Source organism: Epinephelus lanceolatus, chromosome 17, assembly GCF_041903045.1.
Source record: "Epinephelus lanceolatus isolate andai-2023 chromosome 17, ASM4190304v1, whole genome shotgun sequence".
NCBI lineage: Eukaryota > Metazoa > Chordata > Actinopteri > Perciformes > Serranidae > Epinephelus > Epinephelus lanceolatus.
In genome coordinates this window covers 7,624,054-7,642,842 of record NC_135750.1, presented here as the reverse complement: position 1 = coordinate 7,642,842, position 18,789 = coordinate 7,624,054, and the positions used below count along the sequence as shown (strand labels likewise).

Here is an 18,789-nt window from a genome sequence, read left to right as displayed (position 1 = left end):
TTCCCCTCAGGGATTAATAAAGTATATAAAATTTAAAAAAAAAAAAAAATTAGTATCTTATAATTATGAGATAGTATCTTGTAATTATGAGATCAGAGCCTGATGTTATCTCGTAATTATGAGATAGTATCTTGTGATTATGAGATAGTATCTTGTAATTATGAGATACTATCTCGTAATTATGAGATCCCCAATCAACGTAATGTTACACTTTGCTGTTCTGACAGTTGTACTGTAAATCTGTCATTAATTCATAAACAATGTTAGCTTACTGATATGTTTGTTTTATAGAAATAAGATCTCATAATTACGAGATAATGTGTCGATTTTTATATATATATTCAGTGAAAGCAATGCGCCTCCGTAGAATGTCGCATTTTTTAATATATGGCCCAAACTAGAGAACTGGCATTGACTTTTTTTGTTCACATCAAACATCTGGACTTTTAATTTTAGGTAAAGCAAATGTGTTACTTAACTTTCACGATAGCTCTGTTTAACAAAAAATTTTTAAAAAAAAGTGTCCCATGACAATGTGACAGCATGCACAGTACCAGCTATATCATGCAGCCATTAATGAACTATAAGTTTAATTCTGATGCAAAAATGTACAATTTCACCAATTAAGTCTTTAGTTAGTTGGGTATGAAGAAAGGTTTTCACACATCCAAGTGTCTCAGATGTAGGAGCGGTGGAAAATATCACTTGAGTCTTTGAACAGAAATCCTGCACACTGCTCTTCCTCAAGTGTTTAACGCTCTTTACAAAGGTCCAGGAGGACGGAAACGTTAGTGTTACTAATAAATTGTGAAGCTGAGCCAGAGCAGTGTGCAGGATTTTCTGTTCAAAGTTTATTGTGTATGGAAAAGTTACTATAATGCATCCCAGTGATTTCACCTCTTGTTCTCACACTAATTTGAGTGATGGGCAAGTGTTTCAATTCACAGACCCCAACTAAAACATGATGGGGCACTGAAAGAATATACTTCAGGAGACTGGTGTCAGCGTGTGCATATTGGTTTTCAGAGCGGGCCAACCAGAGCATACAGCAGCTGAGCAGTGCACTGGAGCATCTGAGCTCTGATGGAGAAGAGGTGGAGGAGCCCAAAGGCAGCGATGGCAGCCTCTTCACTGCCATGGCTGAAGAGGACAAGGCTGCATGGAGCCAAAAGACACAGAGTGAAGCAGGTGACTCAGTGATTAGGTGTGGGGCGACTGTCTGACAAAGAGATTAGAGTGCACCACCTGGAGATTCCCTTGCTCATAATCTTGTTGACAGACAATACACAAAGTTATAATGAAATGCTTCTTGTGTGTGTTTGTGCATGCGTGTGTCTGTGTCTTTTGGCATTGTAGTTAATCAGCTGAAGAGTCTTCTATTGAAGCAGTGCAGAGACATTCCCACTCCGCTCTCTCCTTCAAAGAAACAGTCTCCAGCCAAGGTAGAGTGTGCAGCCTTGACTGGCTAAATGTTTAAATGCCTTAGAGGTGTGGTAAATCATTAGGCTTTTTTATTATAGTAATATTAAGCTTGCCATTCTGCTGTGTTATACCTCATTCTTGTCTTCCCTCTGTTAGAGAGAACAGCAGGAGGGAAGACCCAGTTTACCAGCTTATCAGGATTTGGTCCCAATGATTCACAACCAGTCAGAGTACATTCAACACCTGGAGGCTGAGGTCAAATTTTGCAAGGTATGTGCACAAATGTGTAGGTGGTCATAGTTGCAGTCTATGTTACTGTCAGGCAGATTTGGATATGTTTCTGTGTGTGTGTGACTTCAGGAGGAGCTGCAGGGGATGAAACAGCGCGTCAGAGTGGTGGTGGAGGAAAATGAGAAGTTGTATTCAGAGCTCAAATCCAAAGCTGTGGATGAAACTCTGAGAGAGTACACGATCCAAAACTCCATGGTAACGTGTGTGTGTGAAAATCGTGTATAATTTTTTTGCTTGTGGTATTATGTGAGATATATATGCATTCTTACAACATTTACGGGAACATATACATCATAATATTTACAAGTACAGTAAGGATAAAATAACGTAGTATTTTTTAAAGTTACAGACATCTATTGCCTCTTTTCTTGTACATTACAGTACTTTGCACAATTTCAGCGTAGTTGTAGATATCAGAGCTATCTTTAGAAAAGGTTACATCCGATTAGAGGAAATTTAAATTACACTATATAATAGTAGTGTTAACAGACTTAAGCTCGGGATGACATTAGCATTTTTTGCGCGTGTCATCATCTGTCCTGCTGTGTTCTTTAGGTGAATGAGACTATGGCAGCCGACAGCCACAGCATGCTGCAGAGAGCCAAACACACCACATGGAAACATGAGCTGGTAGGCATGATGGATCTGTTTTCTCCTCTTTTCCAGTTATATTTTAGTTCTTTTTCTCAGTCTGTAACCCACATGGTTCTCATCTGTCATGACATTTTACAGTATCATGTGTTGTGAATTTGAGACAAGAAAAGTTTGACTAATTCTCTGGAGACGTGAAAATATCAAATACTTGTGCACATGTGTTACACAAGTGTTTAAACATACCATTGTTATGGAAAACTGTGGCAAAATCATAATCTCATTGGACAGGCTGACGTTTGTGTTCATGTTTGTGTTCATCAGGAACAACTGAAAGGGATCTACCAGGCTCAGATTGAAAGCTTGGAGGCTCAGGTCATCTCCCTCAGGTCAGTATGCTCTTTTAATGTTCAAGCATTAAAAGAGCAATACTCATCTCCTTTTCCGTTCCCTTTTCTCTGTCTGTTTCTCCATATTTCACATTTTGCCTCCATCTTCAGGAAGGATCTGTCAGTCAGTCAGAAGGAGTGTGAGGAGGTGAAGGTCCGTCTGAGACACCGGGAGAAGCTGGCTGCAGATGCACTGAAGGCTAATGGAGCTCCCCGTGTGGCAGGATTGTGTCTGAAGTGTGCACAGCACGAAGCTGTGTTGGCTGGGACTCACACTAATCTGCACGTCCAGGCTATTGACAGACTCACAAAGTCAGTGTACAATACATTGCTCCTCATATTCTAGTTTTAGGTATTTGATTATTCATGTATACATTATCGTGTCTGGCATCATGCCTGCAACAGATTTTATGAACAGCTGTTTCAGTAACTTATTTCATGTGCATAGCAAAAAAGGAAGCAGTTTTGGTCGTCATGCATTTTCTTGTCTGTCAATCTTTCAGGGAGCGTGATGAGTTACTGGGGGCTCTACGCACTGTGCGGGCTAGTCAGCAGGAGGCGCAGCAGAGGGAGTGGTCCGCCTGTCTCCAGGTCAAACAGGCTGTAGAAATGGCGGAAGAAGCAAACCTGTACAAAGCTCGGGTCAGAGAAACATATACACACATTTTCCAGCTGTGTTGGCTCAGACAGTATTTCTGATTTGTAATGCTCTGTCACACAGCGAGTTGTCCTCTAAAACTGTGTTTCCTCTCCCTACTGTGGCTGCGTACCTCTGGCAAACCTGTTTGTATGTGTGCAGGTGGAGGTGCAGTGTGAGCAGCTGTCCAGGGAGCTGGCTCGACAGAGGGAACAACTGGAACGAGAAGCACAGGCCTTGCAAGAGAGACTGGCTGAGGCCAGAGAGGAGGGCCGGGCTGAGGCTCGCAAACATAGAGAGGATCTGGCACAAACAGTAATTCTTACTTATTCACTGATGTTTGTGTGTAGATGAGTGTTGTACATATGTGTAGTATTAATTCACAGTTCTGGATGCTTTGAAATAATGAACTGTACTTGAACTGAGAAATGCCAATGGAAAAACTGTGTGTGTGTATCAGGTGTCCAGCCTTTCTCAGAGTGTTGCTGAGTTGGAGGGGCAGCTAGACAGAGCTCACAGAGACAAGAGCTCACTGACCAATCAGCTGGAAGATACTCATCGCAAACTTACCAGTCAGGAACAAGACAATACCAAGGTACAGTGTGTGTGCAAACAAACCTTAAAGGTCCAGTGTTTAGGATTGAGGGTGGGAAAGTGGCGGAAATGGAATTCCAAATTCATATCTGTGTTTTCTTTAGTGCATAATCACAAGAAACTAAAAAGTGTTGTGTTTTCATTATGTTAGAATGAGCCGTTTATATCTACATATGGAGCTGCTCCAATGGAGACATGTTGTTTCTACAGAAGCCCAGACAGGGCTATTTGTGTCATCACGTTAGTCACTGGAGTTCTCTGCACGGCTGGCACACGGGAGAAGTCTCAGTTAGTTGCAGTATGCGACCTCAGTGCTAGATGCCATTAAATCCTCCACACTAGACCTTAAAGTCAGCATGTTTGCTTTGTTACGTATCATCGGTGCTTAGATTTTTGCTGCTAGACCAGCACCTATAAAAGATGGCTCTAGCTTTGAAGGATCAGAGGTAAAGAACTCTCAGCTGTCGTCTGTACCTGTAATGTTTTTATACATCCACAGGGTGGCAGCAGAGGTTCATCAATTTCACTATATTTCCTGTTGTTGAGAGGTTGTTTAATTCAACATGAGTGCGTAAATAAGTGTAAGAGAAGATAAATAACCAAGCTTCATTTTAAGATGTTTAGTTCAGGTTTTAATAATGCTCTAATGTAAAATTCTGGGTGTATATATATATATGTATACGCATGCAAATGGTAGCAAAGCAGTTACAAAGTTGCCTAGGAGACGGCATGTTTTGCTTTAACCTGGAAGACTCGGGCCAAGTGTTGCATGTCAGCAAATATTCACCCTGCTGCAGTGTCTTGAAGACACCAAGTCTGTGATATCTCTAGTTTCTGTTCTGTAGATAACAAATTTTCAGTGTCACATTTTTTACATCATTACAATTGAGCATGATTGGTAATATGAATATATATTATTAGTAGTAAATGATGGTTGTAAAGGTCGTAGTAGCACAAAGTGTCGTAATTTAAATCAAAAAGAGTAGTTAACATGTTAACAGTGGAATGTGGTTTTATTCACTTATGTGGGTGCTTTCAAACAGGGGACTAAATTAAACTCTTTGCCAATTCAGTATCATAACAGAAGTGTATTTAGACCTCTGAGAAGAAAACTCATTGCGTGGCAGGGTCCAATGATTCAACTGAAGCACCTTCCTAGATAAAAAGAGGGTAACATGATGACAACAAAATCAAAAATTGGCAAATGCTAAAAGAATGGACAGGAAGTAATATTTGTTAACCAAAGGCCTGGCTGTTTTTAACCAGTGTGTGTCATTTCTAGGTGTGCGTGGATCTGCGATATCAGCTCAGCCAGGCCGGGCTGAAGAAAGAGGAGGCAGAGAGAGAGCTCCGAGAGCTCCACACCAAGACCAGCAGACAGATGGAAAAGGCTGCACAGGTACGTCTGCACGGAGCCCACCGATTAGTTTAGATATATTTGATTGACTAGATTATTTAAGTCAGAATATGATCAGTTAGTTTAGTTGATAATTTAGTAAGCAGTCAACATCTTCAGCAGAAGGTGTACTGATGAGTAAGAAGCAAAATCAAGAAAAATATTTATTTCCAAACATCTAAATTTATCACAAATCCTTAATACGTGCATCAGTTATCCAGACAGGCTGGTAAAAATGAATACATGCTGTGTAAGAGAAGTCCTGGTTAAACTTTTGGATGCCACATGGCTCGATAAATAGAATCCCTCATAGAAATAATAAATTGCTGCAACATTTCAAAATACAGTTTCACCATTTGGGATCAAACTGAATTTAAGGTTAAGGCTTTGCTCAGCCTTAAATGTTTTGTTTGTCTGAGGACATAAGGTGGGTTGTTGTGCAAGCTTTCCTCACCTCCTTCCTTCCTTCTCTCCTTCCATCTCTGCGGGACAGGAAGTGGAAAGGCTGAGCTCAGAGCTGGTTGGCTGTCGGCAGCATCTGGAGGCGGTCCAAAAGGACGGGAGCCAATGGCAGGCCGAAGCCCTGAGCCTAGCAGAACAGCTGGCAAATGCCCAGCGCCAACTGCACCTCACCAGGTAGTACCTAATCCTATTATACATGCCACCACACTCACACACACACATGCACATACACACAGCACTCCCCTCTGCCCAGCTCCTGCCCAGCTCAGCCCAGTCCAGTCCAGTTCAGACCAGCACACCAACTGTACCGCACCAGGTAACAGCTAATCCTATTATACAAGCCACACACACATAAACACACATACGCGCCGCTGTGCCATGGTCCCGGTACCAACTGGACCTCACCAGGTCACCTCTAATCCTGTTAAGCATGCCACAACATAATGCAACACACACACTCAACACACACACACAACACACACAAACACACTGCCCACTCTGTGCCACCAGGCCAGTGCCCAGCCCAGCAACAGCTCCAGCAGAGCCAAAATGGCGCCTGAGCCTTTCTTCTGTCCCTGGCGCACACACACACGCACACACACATACACACACACAGAGAAAAGTGCGGCTGATGGTCACTGGACAGCCTGGCCTCAGTGCCACCTGCCAGTGCCCTGCACCCGTTCTCACGACGGGCGCTACCGGCTCCCCTCCCTCCTCCCTCCATCTTTTCTCTTTCTAGCTATTTCTGCATCTTTCTATTCCAGTTTTTTGGTGGTTTCCTGTCTCACTTCCTCTGTTATATGTTAATCCTCCCACCCGTTCATACACCTATCTATCTTTTCTACCTGCAGCCCGTTTAGTCTTCATGTTCCTAGAGGTCATCCTTTGCCATCCTTTATACTTTAAATAGCTCTATTTGTTTTTCCTCTATCATCTTCTATTCCTTTTTCCGTTTTTCTTCCATCCTCTGCTGTCCTCCTACATTCCTCCTTTCCTTCCCTCTGTCCCTCCTGTCATCCGCTGGCTGCTGTTCCCTTCCACACCATCCACTGCCAGGGCCATGCCAGCCCATGCCAGCCGCCCAGGGCACTCTCTCACCCCCGCTGCCCACAGCCGAGGTGTCTGAGATGGGCACAGATGTGGCGGTGGTGCCCTGTGGTGCTGGAGGCTGCGGGGTGCAAGTTTGTGTAATCTTTGAATGTGTTTGTGTGTGTGTATTTGTGTTTATGTGTCTGTCAGCTCAGTGGTATGTGTGTGCGTGTGTGTGTGTTTGTCCACCGCAGCTCCCGGCTTGATCTGTGTTTAAGTGTGTTTGTCTGTCAGCTGGCCAGCGCTAACACTCTGGCCGCATGGAGGGCTGTCATGTGTTTAAGGGATGAGGCAAGAAGCGTGTGTGTGTGTGTGTGTGTGTGTGTTTGTGTGTGTATTTTGCAGCCAGCTGTGGAGAATGACATGCATATTGATGTGGCAACATGATGACTTTGACCTGTACTAGAGGAGCCACTGGACTAAACCATTTTACTGCCATGTGTGCGGGTGTATGTGCATGAGAGAGTTTATAGTTTTATCTATCCGCAGATGCATACTAGATGTTTGACAGCTGTTGACTTGGCTGAGCATGTAGCCATTCAAATTCAATTTCGGTCATTAGCAGTGAAAGCCACTTCTGATACTGATTTAATATGAATATTCCTTTTCCACCAGTAGTGCATGAGATGCGTTAACTTTCAGTGCCACACAATAACACTTGAAGTCATGTTTAGAGCTAAAGCTTTTAAAAAGCAGCATTGGGCACAATTATAGCAGACATAAACTCTATTTATCTTCACAGTGATAAATAAATAAACATGTAAATAGTTAGATAGCATGTGCAGTACATGAACAGCTGATAAGAACCTGCATGTCTGTGTGAGAGCCTGAAATATTGTCAGAAGAATCTGCAGACATTTTGTAAGGAGTTAGTTTTGTACTCAGCATTAGGAACCCATGATGAATCAGTTCTTTAAAGAGCAACTTGAAGGTTATTCATTTATTTTTTTTACTAAATTTATACTGAATCTTTCCTGAAAATGACCATTTGAAAGGTTAATGCAGGATTTTATGTTTTACAAGACATAAGGGCTGAAATTGAGAGCAAGAAGTGACCATTCTCAGCTATACTTAAAAAAGGCCCTTTTTTCAACATCATACATCAAATGCATCACATCATGTAACGGAAAGAGGTGTTGTTCTTGACAGTCAGTGGTAGGCGGTAGTGGTATGGTATGTTATCGTACTCTGTTATGACCTAAATTACAAAACAACACAAATTAAATTTACACCTTCAGCAGCAGCTGGACAGCTGTCGGAATACAAATATTTTGTTACAGTAATATGCTGGCCTTTAAATGAAGGACTTTTCAAGCAATTTCTTTGTCACAGACAAATTTCCAATGTTTGAATAAACTGTGAGAGTTTTACCTCAAGTAGTGCACGCTCTGTGATGTCGAGCTTGGTGTAAGGTTGCCGTGAAACTCACTCCAAGCTGTCTTAAGTCAGCCTTTTTCCCATGTGGACATCCAGATGAAATCAGTGATGATGTTTGATATTATCACAAGTTTTTTTTTGTCTTGGATCATGCGAATAGTGAAGTTCAATAATGTGAACATTGTCAGCAACCAATAAGTGAGTTACAGTATGTTCAGCACCAAACAGGAAGCAGCAAACTGGGTAGTCTGTAAACATGGTGTGGAATCCAGGGTGAAGCAAGAATGTGAACAAGTCTTGATTCTCTTGGACTGTGGAGGAGAGGAGGAAAAACTGGTGGAGTTGTAAAGTGAACGATTAATTCCGAGTGTGTCTAATCAAAACAAAAAGTTTTTGAAATGGTTTCCTTCTCATTCCAATGGTCTCCTTTCACTAAAACAGGGCCACCAACCAACATAGGCTGGTAGAGAGATGAGGTGAAGAAATCCAAAATGTAAAGTTTGCGCGCAGATATAGATGCCAAATTGACAAGAATACTGTCGACACATGACGCCTTTTATCTTGTATTTCTAGAGTTATGTGTTTTTGTGAACACGTAACAAATTGTCAATATATCGCCACTTAAATGTGTGGTATAATATTTTGCATCAGGGAGCAGAATGGGAAATAACCTAGTTGTAGCCTCGGATATAGCGACCTCGCAAGATCCCCAGTCCTTTGAAAATATTATAGTAATATCACAGTTATAGTGTGTGACTAAAAATTTAGATTGTCTTTAGATGTGAGATGGTGTCGGACTTTAGTCTTTCAGAAGTTTTAGAAAAGTCTTGTAGTGTATGGTAAGCATTAGTCGACAACAAAAGTGAGTTAACACATTTGACAAACTGACTAATGTCATAAATGTTACCTCTATACTCTACTATAGTATTTCTGTAATATTGAACATTCACACATTAACACCTGCCGTTGTCGAGAAGGGCGAGATGTGATAAGTGATAGGAATAACCACATGCATTTGTTCAAGCAGTGACAAACAGATTGAGGGAGAAGCTCAGACCTTGCTTACCTTCTCAGCTGCACACCTGGCCAATGGCGGCATGAAGCAGGCACGAGTGGAAGTCTCAGAAAGTTACAGGAATTGTTGGACGCAGCTTCCCAATTTAGACGCAAGGTGTGGGCGGTGAGGGATTTAGACGATGTTCGACCATCTGACAAGCTCTTTGGCTGAAGCATACTGACGCCCTCAGATACATAAAATACATACAAATTACTTATTTAGCTTCGGAGCTGCTATGGGTCATCTCTGTGTCACTTTTGATGTTGTGCTCATCATGACATGTTGCTTAGCATTGTGAATACTAAATCAGGAACTCTGAAGCAAAAGGTCTACCGAGGACATGCTGAGGATTTTGGCTTCTATTCTCATCACTCACAGTTCAGCTGTCCAGCAGGCTGGCTTTCCCAAACTTGGTGTTTTCTTAGAAACCCATAAAGTCTTTCCATACAGCCATTGATCCATCCATGTTTGTTGATGTAACATCACAGTTTTTAAAGATGGGGTTATAATGTATCTTTGGGATACGTGCAGATGAAGGATGGCATCTAACAAAAGAGGAAAACTGGACATTATTGGAGCTGCATAGAAAGCAAGCATCAAACACAGACATGCACACACACATACAACCACATGTCACATACACACCTGCAGAGATTTGGTCACAGCCTTTGTCTGTCCTCAGGACGTGTTTTTTCCCTTTATAGTTTCTCTCTTTTTTCCTCACTTCTCATGTTCTCTATTGCCTTTTTTCTCATGCTGTTCCAAACTAAACAAATAAACCTCAAGCGATTGTCTCCCTCCCCTCCCTCCCCCTACCTCTGTCCCTTTCTCTCTCTTTCTGTCTGCCTATAGGCCTTCTGGGGTTATGCAGAACTACATGTAGTTCATTCGTAGTCATGCCTCTGTTTGCCCTCTCTTGTTGTTCACGACTGAGTCTTTGTAGCTGTGGTGGGCTGGTTTGTGTAGCCGTGTTTGTGTGTGTTGTTACTAGAGAGTAAGAGTGTGAGATTCACAGTAGCGAGGCTGGAAGGCATTTGTATGACCAGCCTTGGAAGGCAGCTCTTTGATTCTCTCTCTGCAACTTGCTCGCTCCCCTCTTTCATTCTGTCCTCCTCTCGTGGCCCAAATGATCACAGCCCGTCTTCAAACAGGGGACATGAAGCACAGACAGCCTCTGTTTGATTTCTGATAGCCCTACCTTCCTTTCTGATAAACACAAACGTATACACACGCACACACACACACAGACACATATTTGTTTGTACAACTGCATGCCTGCAAATGTGCACACTGATACGCACATCAGTCGAATCCACATGCCTGTACACACAGACTCTCACACACACAGATGCATGCACGCATCCGGGGGTCCCATGGCGGCTGGTGCGCTGTGCCGCGCTCCAGGATTGGATCATCAGCCAGCTGTGAGTTGGACAGCCCAGGATCTGTCCTAATCCTCGCCACTCTGTTCACATCGCCTCACACACACACACAAACACACTCCAGTCCCAGCCCCAGCCCAGCAGAGGGCTTTACTAAGTTTGTTTTGTTTGTTTGCTCCTGTCTTTCTTCACTTTCTTTCTTTTCTTCTTTCGTTGTCTCCATCCGGCCCCATCTCTCCCTGTGTTGTGATCACAGATCCCAAAGGCCACAGTGAAAACTGCCCAGTATAACTTCTCTTTCAACACATGCCAGATAGGCATGAATGGATGGATGTGTGTGTTTGCATGCGTTAGTGTATCCACGGTTAGTTGAGACCTGTGTGCCTGCTCTGTGGTTTGGACGTCTGCGAGGCCCCAAATCTTCCACCAGTTTTGTTATCCCCATGAAATCAAGCGTCCATGTTCATGAGGGTGCTTGCTTAGAGCTGTAGGTGGACGTGAAGCTGAAATTACTTCAGTTGAACAAGTTAACTCACTCTCACTTTCTCACCTAGAGCTTGTGGCCATGGATTCTGGGCCAGAAAATTTCTGGACATGACTGGTCATATAATTTGATCTGTGGCCATCTCTCAAACACTAAGTTGAAGACAGGAGCAGATGGGGAGGCTGCTGGACAGACAAACTATGATGAAACTAGCAGGGAGGGTCAACTGTGAATGTCTGGCTGGCTGACTGAGGATTCTGTCAGTAAAGTCTTTAACTTTTACGTCTAAAAAAACCTCTTACATCTTGACAGAAGGTCATGAGTGTCTGCAGTGGTAGCAGTGTAAGAACTTGAGGGTGGGCACCAGCAGTGGAGGAAGCTGTGAGCTGGAGAAGCCCTTTTGGACTTGGTTGGCCCAGGTGACTGAAGCTTCTGAGGCCTTGGAAGGTAAACCTTGGTGTGGAAGGAGTATGGGAAAGGCCTCAAAGACAGGAAAAGGACTCAGGGCTTCACCCAGTGTTTGTAACAAGGAGATCTGCTGACCTTAACTGAGGAACTCTTGAACCTACATGGGACGGAGGAGTCTGGAGACTCCGTGACAGTCACAACAAGAGGGTTCCTGGTTCAAACCCAGGGTGGGGGAGCCCTTCTGTGTGGAGTTTGCATGTTCTCCCCATGTCAGCGTTCTCAGTTTCTCCGGGTGCTCCAGCTTCCTCCCACAGTCCAAAGACATGCAGGTTAATTGGTGACTCTAAATTGTCCGTAGGTGTGAATGTGAGTGTGAATGGTTGTCTGTCTCTATGTGTCAGTCCTGTGATAATGACCTGTCCAGGGTGTACCCTGCCTCTCACCCAGTGTCAGCTGGGATAGGCTCCAGCCCCCTCACGACCCCTAACAAGATAAGCGGCTACGGACAATGAATGAATGAATGGCATATTACATTTTTTGGGCTGTGCTGAACATTCGGAAGGAGAAGGTGCATGGCTGAGATTGTGGCACAAATGTCCATCACTGCACTGAAAATACCAGCAGCCCAAAAATGCTGCTGTGGTTCAGGCCCGGAGAGGATAAGGCAGGTTCATATAGGGTTGGGCCTGAATTATTGGGCCAGATCATAGCTCTAATATATCCCACCTGTCCTGGGTCCATGCTCACATTGTATTGTCATATGTATCACTCTTTAACACTGTTGTACCCAGTTAAGAGAGAAGAGTTGAGATGGCAGAGGTGCTACCAATACAGCCACGCTTAAAAAAGATATGTTATGGGGTGAGAGATAATGTACAATCATCAATATAAAGCAGTGGGTGAAACACAGAGGCAAGCAGGAAGACGGAGCTTAAAGGGAAGACGGAAAGCATTTTCTTTGTTTTAAGGCCACATTCTCCTTTCTGTGACCCTGAAATCAGAAGATGGATGCTGAGAGGCGGAGAGATAAAGAGCTCGGGACCAACCGCTGTGACTCTTATACACAAAGTTCCCCAAACTCTATTAAACATGTCACGCTACTGCTGCTCTCTCACTACCTAAACCTAGTTCTGTCTCCCCTCAGTTGTAGATCGTGATAGCAAGGTCTGGAAAGGCGGTGAACAGAACTGTGTGTGTGTGTGTGTGTGAGGGCGGAGAAGTGTAAATGAGGAAGGTGAGGCAGCAGATGCCGCGTCCCGCCAGAGGCTCGCTTTGAGCAGCGAGTGAAATCTGGGCGCGACAAAACTGCTGCAAACCAACTCGGCGGGAGGCCCTTGTCCAATCACGGCCCGGAATAAAAGGGCCGGGGCGCCACGCGGGCTGCAGTCGCTCAGGAGAGGTGGGGGCCGTAATGAACCTTCAAGCGCTGCCAGCGAGCGCACACACACTTGAGCACAGCATCTTTCTCTCTACCTGGCATTAACAGTGCCGAACCACTGTCACCACACACACAGCCTCTACAGCAACTGTGTGCGGGACTTTTTTCTGTGCGTGTGAACACGTGCACGAAGTGTGTGTTGAGTCGTTTGTGAGCGTGCAATAAGATGAATCTGTGTGCATGCCGTTTGTATGAATGTTAAGTGTTGATACCTTTGGGCTACACCTGTGTCTGTGAAGTTTGATGTGTGTGTCTCTGTGTGACAGCAGCGGGGCAGTGCCAGGTATGAGGCTTGCTGTGTGTTTTTGTGTGTTTGCGTGTGTGTTTGTGTGTGTGTGTGCTTGTCTGGTCGGCAGCCATGTTGTTGGGTAGCAGATGGCACCATGGTTGGCAGGGGAGGGGCTGCTTAGCACAACTAATCAGACAGTTACGGATAGGGCAGCTGGGAGGGCCGTTGGCCAGCCGTGAGTGTGTGTGTGTGTGTGTGTGTTTGTGTGCATGTGTGTGTGTGTACCACAGAGTGCCATGATGTTGACAGTGGTGGGCCCGTTGGCCCGGTGACGAGACCTTGCCGCGTTCTTCTCTCCTCGCTGTCGGAGTGCCCTCTCTGCCATCCTGCCTTCTCACCTCTCTCTCTCTTGCACTCTGGCCGTCTCTCTCCCTCAATCTGTTGAGACCTACTTAGGCTTTTATCTTTCTTTCAGTTTCTTTGACTCTTCATCTCCTTTTGTCTTTCTGTCACACTGTCTTACTGTCTTCCTCTGCTACATCGTTCTTTCTCTGGTCTTTAATTGTAAGTTCATCTGTGTTAATTTACTTGATGCGACTAATTATAACAGGACGCATATTTATGTCAAGCTGGGTGCTAACAATTGGAAATGGATACCATTTTAACACAGTTTAAAGGGACAGTTCACCTCCAAATCAAAAATGCATAGTTTTCCTCTTACCTGCAGTGCTATTTATCAACCTAGATCAGGGGTCTTCAACGTTTTTCAGGCCTAGGACCACTTAGTTTAAGGAGAGATGGAGCAGGAAAAACCAGTTACATAGATTGTATGAGACTGAGTTGCAGCTAAGATAGTTCTCTATATATTTTTTGGTCTTCTCTTGTTTGTGTGTGGATATGTCTTTTGTTCGGAAAGTTACATGTCTGTACATTAAGAATAATAATACAATCAACTGACTTTTCGCTGAGTCTCGCCCCTGGATGCAGACTGACCTATCATAGTGTAGCATTGGGTCAGCTCAGACCAGGGTCCGACAGCAACATGGCTGTGCTCCATTGACTCTAATGCAGTTGTTTCAGATTTCCTTCATTTTCAGGCTGGTTTTGTGGATTTGGAGCTAAATGTTGTGCCTGGGGCACGTCGTGTATTAATGATACTCGTTACCTGGAGAGGTTGGAAAAAGATATACGTTTCTTCCCTGTTCCAAAACCAAAATCAAACCCTGAAAAGTGTAGGGTTAGCTAGCTAGCTACTGAAGATATAGCCTACTGAATGTATACACATGCTGCTTTTGCTTTGTCATGATTATAACAGTGAAACAAAGACTGACCCTGCTGTACAGGAACCAGTGAAGGGAAGCAGGGAAACTTTGCTGATATTCAACCAGCTGTGTGTCATCACATTGTGCACAGATGAACATTGTTTAACATCACCTGGAGCTTGTGATGCCACACAGCTGGTTCAATATCAGTGAAGTTTCCCTTTATATTCATATTCATCTTGTGTGGCGATCAGCAGTGATGTGGTGGTTCACTTTTACACTGTGATCTGTAGCCTATAGTTTGGCTTTAGCTTCTAACTATCTTTGTCTTTTTAACCTGTTGTTGCTGCTGAGTCAGTTTGACATCCTGGATATATCCTTCAAACACAGACTGTAGACCCCTCTGTCTGCTTCTCTCTGGAATCACTCTTTCATTTTTACAAAAACATGATAATATTTCTTCAGGGAGTGCAGTTAGTTACAGTGTGGGCTCCATGCTTACTGCGACAGCTTGTCAGACCATCACAAAGGGGCGGGGTTAACATACACATGCACAAACTGGACCTATACATGCACTGAGTGGAGAGATGTCAGGGTGGGCTGCCCATGACAGGCGCTCCAAGCGGCTGGGTTGTTCGGTGCCTTGCTCAGGCAAGGTGAACTGGCATCTCTCCAGCTACCAGTCCACGCTCCATATTTTGGTCTGGACGGGGACTTGAACAGGCAACCCTCCGGTTGCCAACCCAAGTCCCTATGGACTGAGCTACTGCCGCCCCTGTTACAATAGCATGTAAATGTTAGCTGCCTAGTCCACCTTGCTGTTATGTATAAGTGCGGCACAGTGATTTAGAGCTAGATGCACTAATGTACATCATGCTACATCACTGATGCTACACGAGCCACATTCTGAAGCGTGCATCTCCTGCTGTCTCACCTAGCATCACTGAGCTAGCTAACGTAACAGCGGAGAAGAACGCCATTAATGTTTACATCTGCCACTGTCACAGGCACAGGGTGCACGTTTCCTTCTGCGCAGTGATTCAGTTGGTTGTAGTTCAGTAGAGAGAAAATGGGCCTCTTGAGCAGGAACATTTCTTCTGTCCTAACCTTAAACATATCACCACTTTGTGCGTGTAGTGCTTTGACTCTTCTTCAGTGTTTAGCATTGTAAGCAACAACAGTACTTTTTACCAAGTTGTCCATGATCTCTGAAAACAGACCAAGACTGTCACATACTGATTTCTCTACAACTAGATTATAAAATCAGTTAATATATATGTTCAAATCTATTTAAAGACAAGTGCACGGAGGGATGGTTCTGACCCTCTTTCTCTGTTGTGTTGTTTTTCCTTTACTATTCCCACATGCAGGTCACGTCGTATAAGCAGATAGCTGCTAGGAGACAAGTTTTCTTTATCTCCCCGCAGCTCCTTCCATAAATCCATCATCCCTCTGTTTTTTGTAGAAGAAAAAAGACCCCCTGTGAGCATGCTTTGCTAACCCCAGGGAGGCACAAACGTATTTGCATTGAAAATATCATAAAGGTTAAGATGTTGAAGATATCAATTCAGCATTAGAAAATCGCACGCGATAAGTACCAGCATTATTAAGCAGAGCTGTAATCTGTCCATCCTGCGGGGCTGGGAATGGATAGAATAGACAGATCGCTGACTGGGAGACCTCAGGCAAGATGGAGGCAAATCTGTCGGCTACAACTGTTGTCACCCTAGCCAAGTGTGCCCTGGGACACTGGCCTACATACAGACACTACTGCTGGAGGACAGAGAACGAAAGGGAGAGCACCAGCCCTCCGCCATCCACCCACCATCCACTCTTCACCTCACTTATGCTCATGCTTTCTCACCTGTCATGCGGTACATACCTAAAGCCACTTTAAACAGTTTGTATATATGTGGTGTTTTTTGGAATATCTTGAAACACACTGTAGAGTGTTCAGGTGTGTGTTTGCTCGAAGTTCAGTTTAGCATCAGTTTCATTTTAGAGGACGGCACTGCTGTCTTGTGATTGCAGTGTGTGTATGGATTTTGTGCATCCTGAATGAACTGTGAATCTGTGTGTGTGTGTGTGTGTGTGTGTCAGTCAGTCATCTGGTCAACCTTGTGCCTTCACACACCCCTGCTGTGAGGTGGCACCATCAGTGACTCTACAGCGTGCCCACTGCCCAGTAGGCACAGCTTTCATCCAACATGACAGAACCTCTCTCTGCTCTTCCTTTACCCTCATTTCTCTCTTTTACCTCTGTCACTCTTTTTTTTACCTGATAGATCCATGCTTTATCTTTTCATCCTCTTCATTTTATCCTTCATATAGCTGCTCTTTGTTCTCTTTTTTTTCTCTTGCCTTCAAACCATCCCTTTCTCTCTGTCCCCCCTTTGTGGGCACAGCAGTGCCAAGCAGAGCCTCGTAGGTAGAAGGGCAGTGCCCCCATCAGCAGATTGAATCTGGAGATGATTACAAAGACAGGAGCAAGAAATTGGAGAGAGGAGGATAAGATTCAAGGTAGCAGCCGAGTGGAAATAGGAGATACAGAAGGAAAGAGAGTGGCGATGAGTTAAGGGGGGCGTTGGGAGAACTCCTCCACCAGCACTGGATGTGAAACATCGCCATCAGATATTAAAATAATGCTTTATTTCCAATCAATCAAATCTGCTCCACTGGCCCAAGCTGCATTGGGGTTGTATGAAACTAAAAGGAACCTCAAAGAAAAAATATAATTGCAGACAGAGATCAGGTTTTTATGGCTGGCACATACTTTCATTCTCATATAATGCATTGAAATAAGAATAAGAATGGATGTTGTTTTTATTTGGTTTACGGTGTAATGATTACCATAAGAAGCCCTAAAATGAAAGGCAATCCACATAGGTTGTGATTTCTAATATGAAAACATTTTTCAAAGAGACAAACATACTTCAAAAGGTCTGCTGCTGCATTGCTATTTCCAGACTTTGTTTATATGCATGCACATGGTGAAAATGCCCAAAATGCCAACACTATATTTATGCATATTGATGTGCTCCTCGTTCCAAATAAAATGCTGTGTGAACAAGGTTGAAAGACACGCTGACACGACCCTGATGGTGACGCTGTTTACTGCAGCAAGGAAGCAAGGAAGTGTAAGCAAAGAAGACAGAGGCGGTTAAGAGGGGAGAAGGCAACGCTGAGGCTGGAAGTGCAAAGAAGAGCAGATAGATAAAGGTAGATGAGAATAAAAGAGGAGAGGACATATGGAGGTTGTGGGAGAGAGGAAGGTTTGGGAGAATACACAGGAAGTTTTGAATGTAGAGGAAAGTGGATGGATGGCGCAGAGGAGGCAAAGGGGAGCAGAGGAGAAAAGCAGCGAGGCTGGCGATGGTGTGTATATGAAGGCGGGCACCGGATGGGCACAAGCCCCCCTACAGTTCCATCTCCAGCCCCAGTCCCCCCCACTGAGTTTAAAAAAAGCCTCTCTTTGTTTTCCACCTCAATGGCCGCCTCTCCCTCGCTAGGCATCTGATCTAATGGCCCAGGAGCGAGGGGAGGAGAGGAGTTTGCAGAGGGTGTAGGAGAAATGAGGAAAAAGAGGTGAGGAGGAAAGAAGATAATAGACGAGTTCACTGAAGATTGCTTGGGTGGGTAATGGGAGAGAGATGGCACATGTTACTTCCTGCCAGTTGCCCCCGAGCTTATGAGCGGGTGGGAGGGGTGAGGGGCGTTTGAACAACACCAGGTATGTCTCAGGTGTGAAGTGAATTCCAACACAGGTGGATTGAGCTCACACCGGAGAGAACGCTCCATGTGGTACAGACTTTTAGTTTGCACACTTTTCTCTCTCACTCTCTGAAACTTTCACTGTCATCTCTCAGTTTTTCTTTTAGAAAAATGGATGTGCATTCCTCTCTTTATTCTAAGTTTATGTTGCATTTATACTTCACATTTATACAGTATGTATTACACACTTTAGCAGACGTCTAATGAAAAGTAATTCAAAGCTGGTGTCCTGATTGAAATAATTAATTTCAGCCAATAATTTACCTTCTCATCTGAAATTGATTCGACCCTCACCCTGCCACATATGCTACCCGCAACTATTTCTGTAGGGCACAGATTTGACACCAACGTTGAGTCCTGGGTTTCTGGATTGGGTCAGTGTGGGAGCATATTGTACGTATGCTGTGTGTTTATTTTTAAAAACCACAGATGCCTGCGCTGCCAGTCCGCTCTTCCTGTGTTAAGACCATCAGTCATCTGTGCCAATTAAGACTTTAAAACTTCTCT

General features: G+C 44.1%; 1 protein-coding gene across 1 annotated transcript in view; it reads left to right on the top strand.

The window, feature by feature from the left end:
* sdccag8 (SHH signaling and ciliogenesis regulator sdccag8) overlaps window positions 1-18,789 on the top strand; it is a 53,702-nt gene that overhangs the window by 2,090 nt on the left and 32,823 nt on the right. The window contains exons 2-13 of the mRNA XM_033612583.2: window positions 1,027-1,188; window positions 1,357-1,442; window positions 1,579-1,692; window positions 1,783-1,908; window positions 2,269-2,343; window positions 2,629-2,693; window positions 2,805-3,005; window positions 3,197-3,335; window positions 3,493-3,645; window positions 3,791-3,925; window positions 5,207-5,323; window positions 5,814-5,956. Of these exons, the coding sequence (XP_033468474.1) occupies window positions 1,027-1,188; window positions 1,357-1,442; window positions 1,579-1,692; window positions 1,783-1,908; window positions 2,269-2,343; window positions 2,629-2,693; window positions 2,805-3,005; window positions 3,197-3,335; window positions 3,493-3,645; window positions 3,791-3,925; window positions 5,207-5,323; window positions 5,814-5,956 (1,516 nt within the window). The remainder of the gene's footprint in view (window positions 1-1,026; window positions 1,189-1,356; window positions 1,443-1,578; window positions 1,693-1,782; window positions 1,909-2,268; window positions 2,344-2,628; window positions 2,694-2,804; window positions 3,006-3,196; window positions 3,336-3,492; window positions 3,646-3,790; window positions 3,926-5,206; window positions 5,324-5,813; window positions 5,957-18,789) is intronic.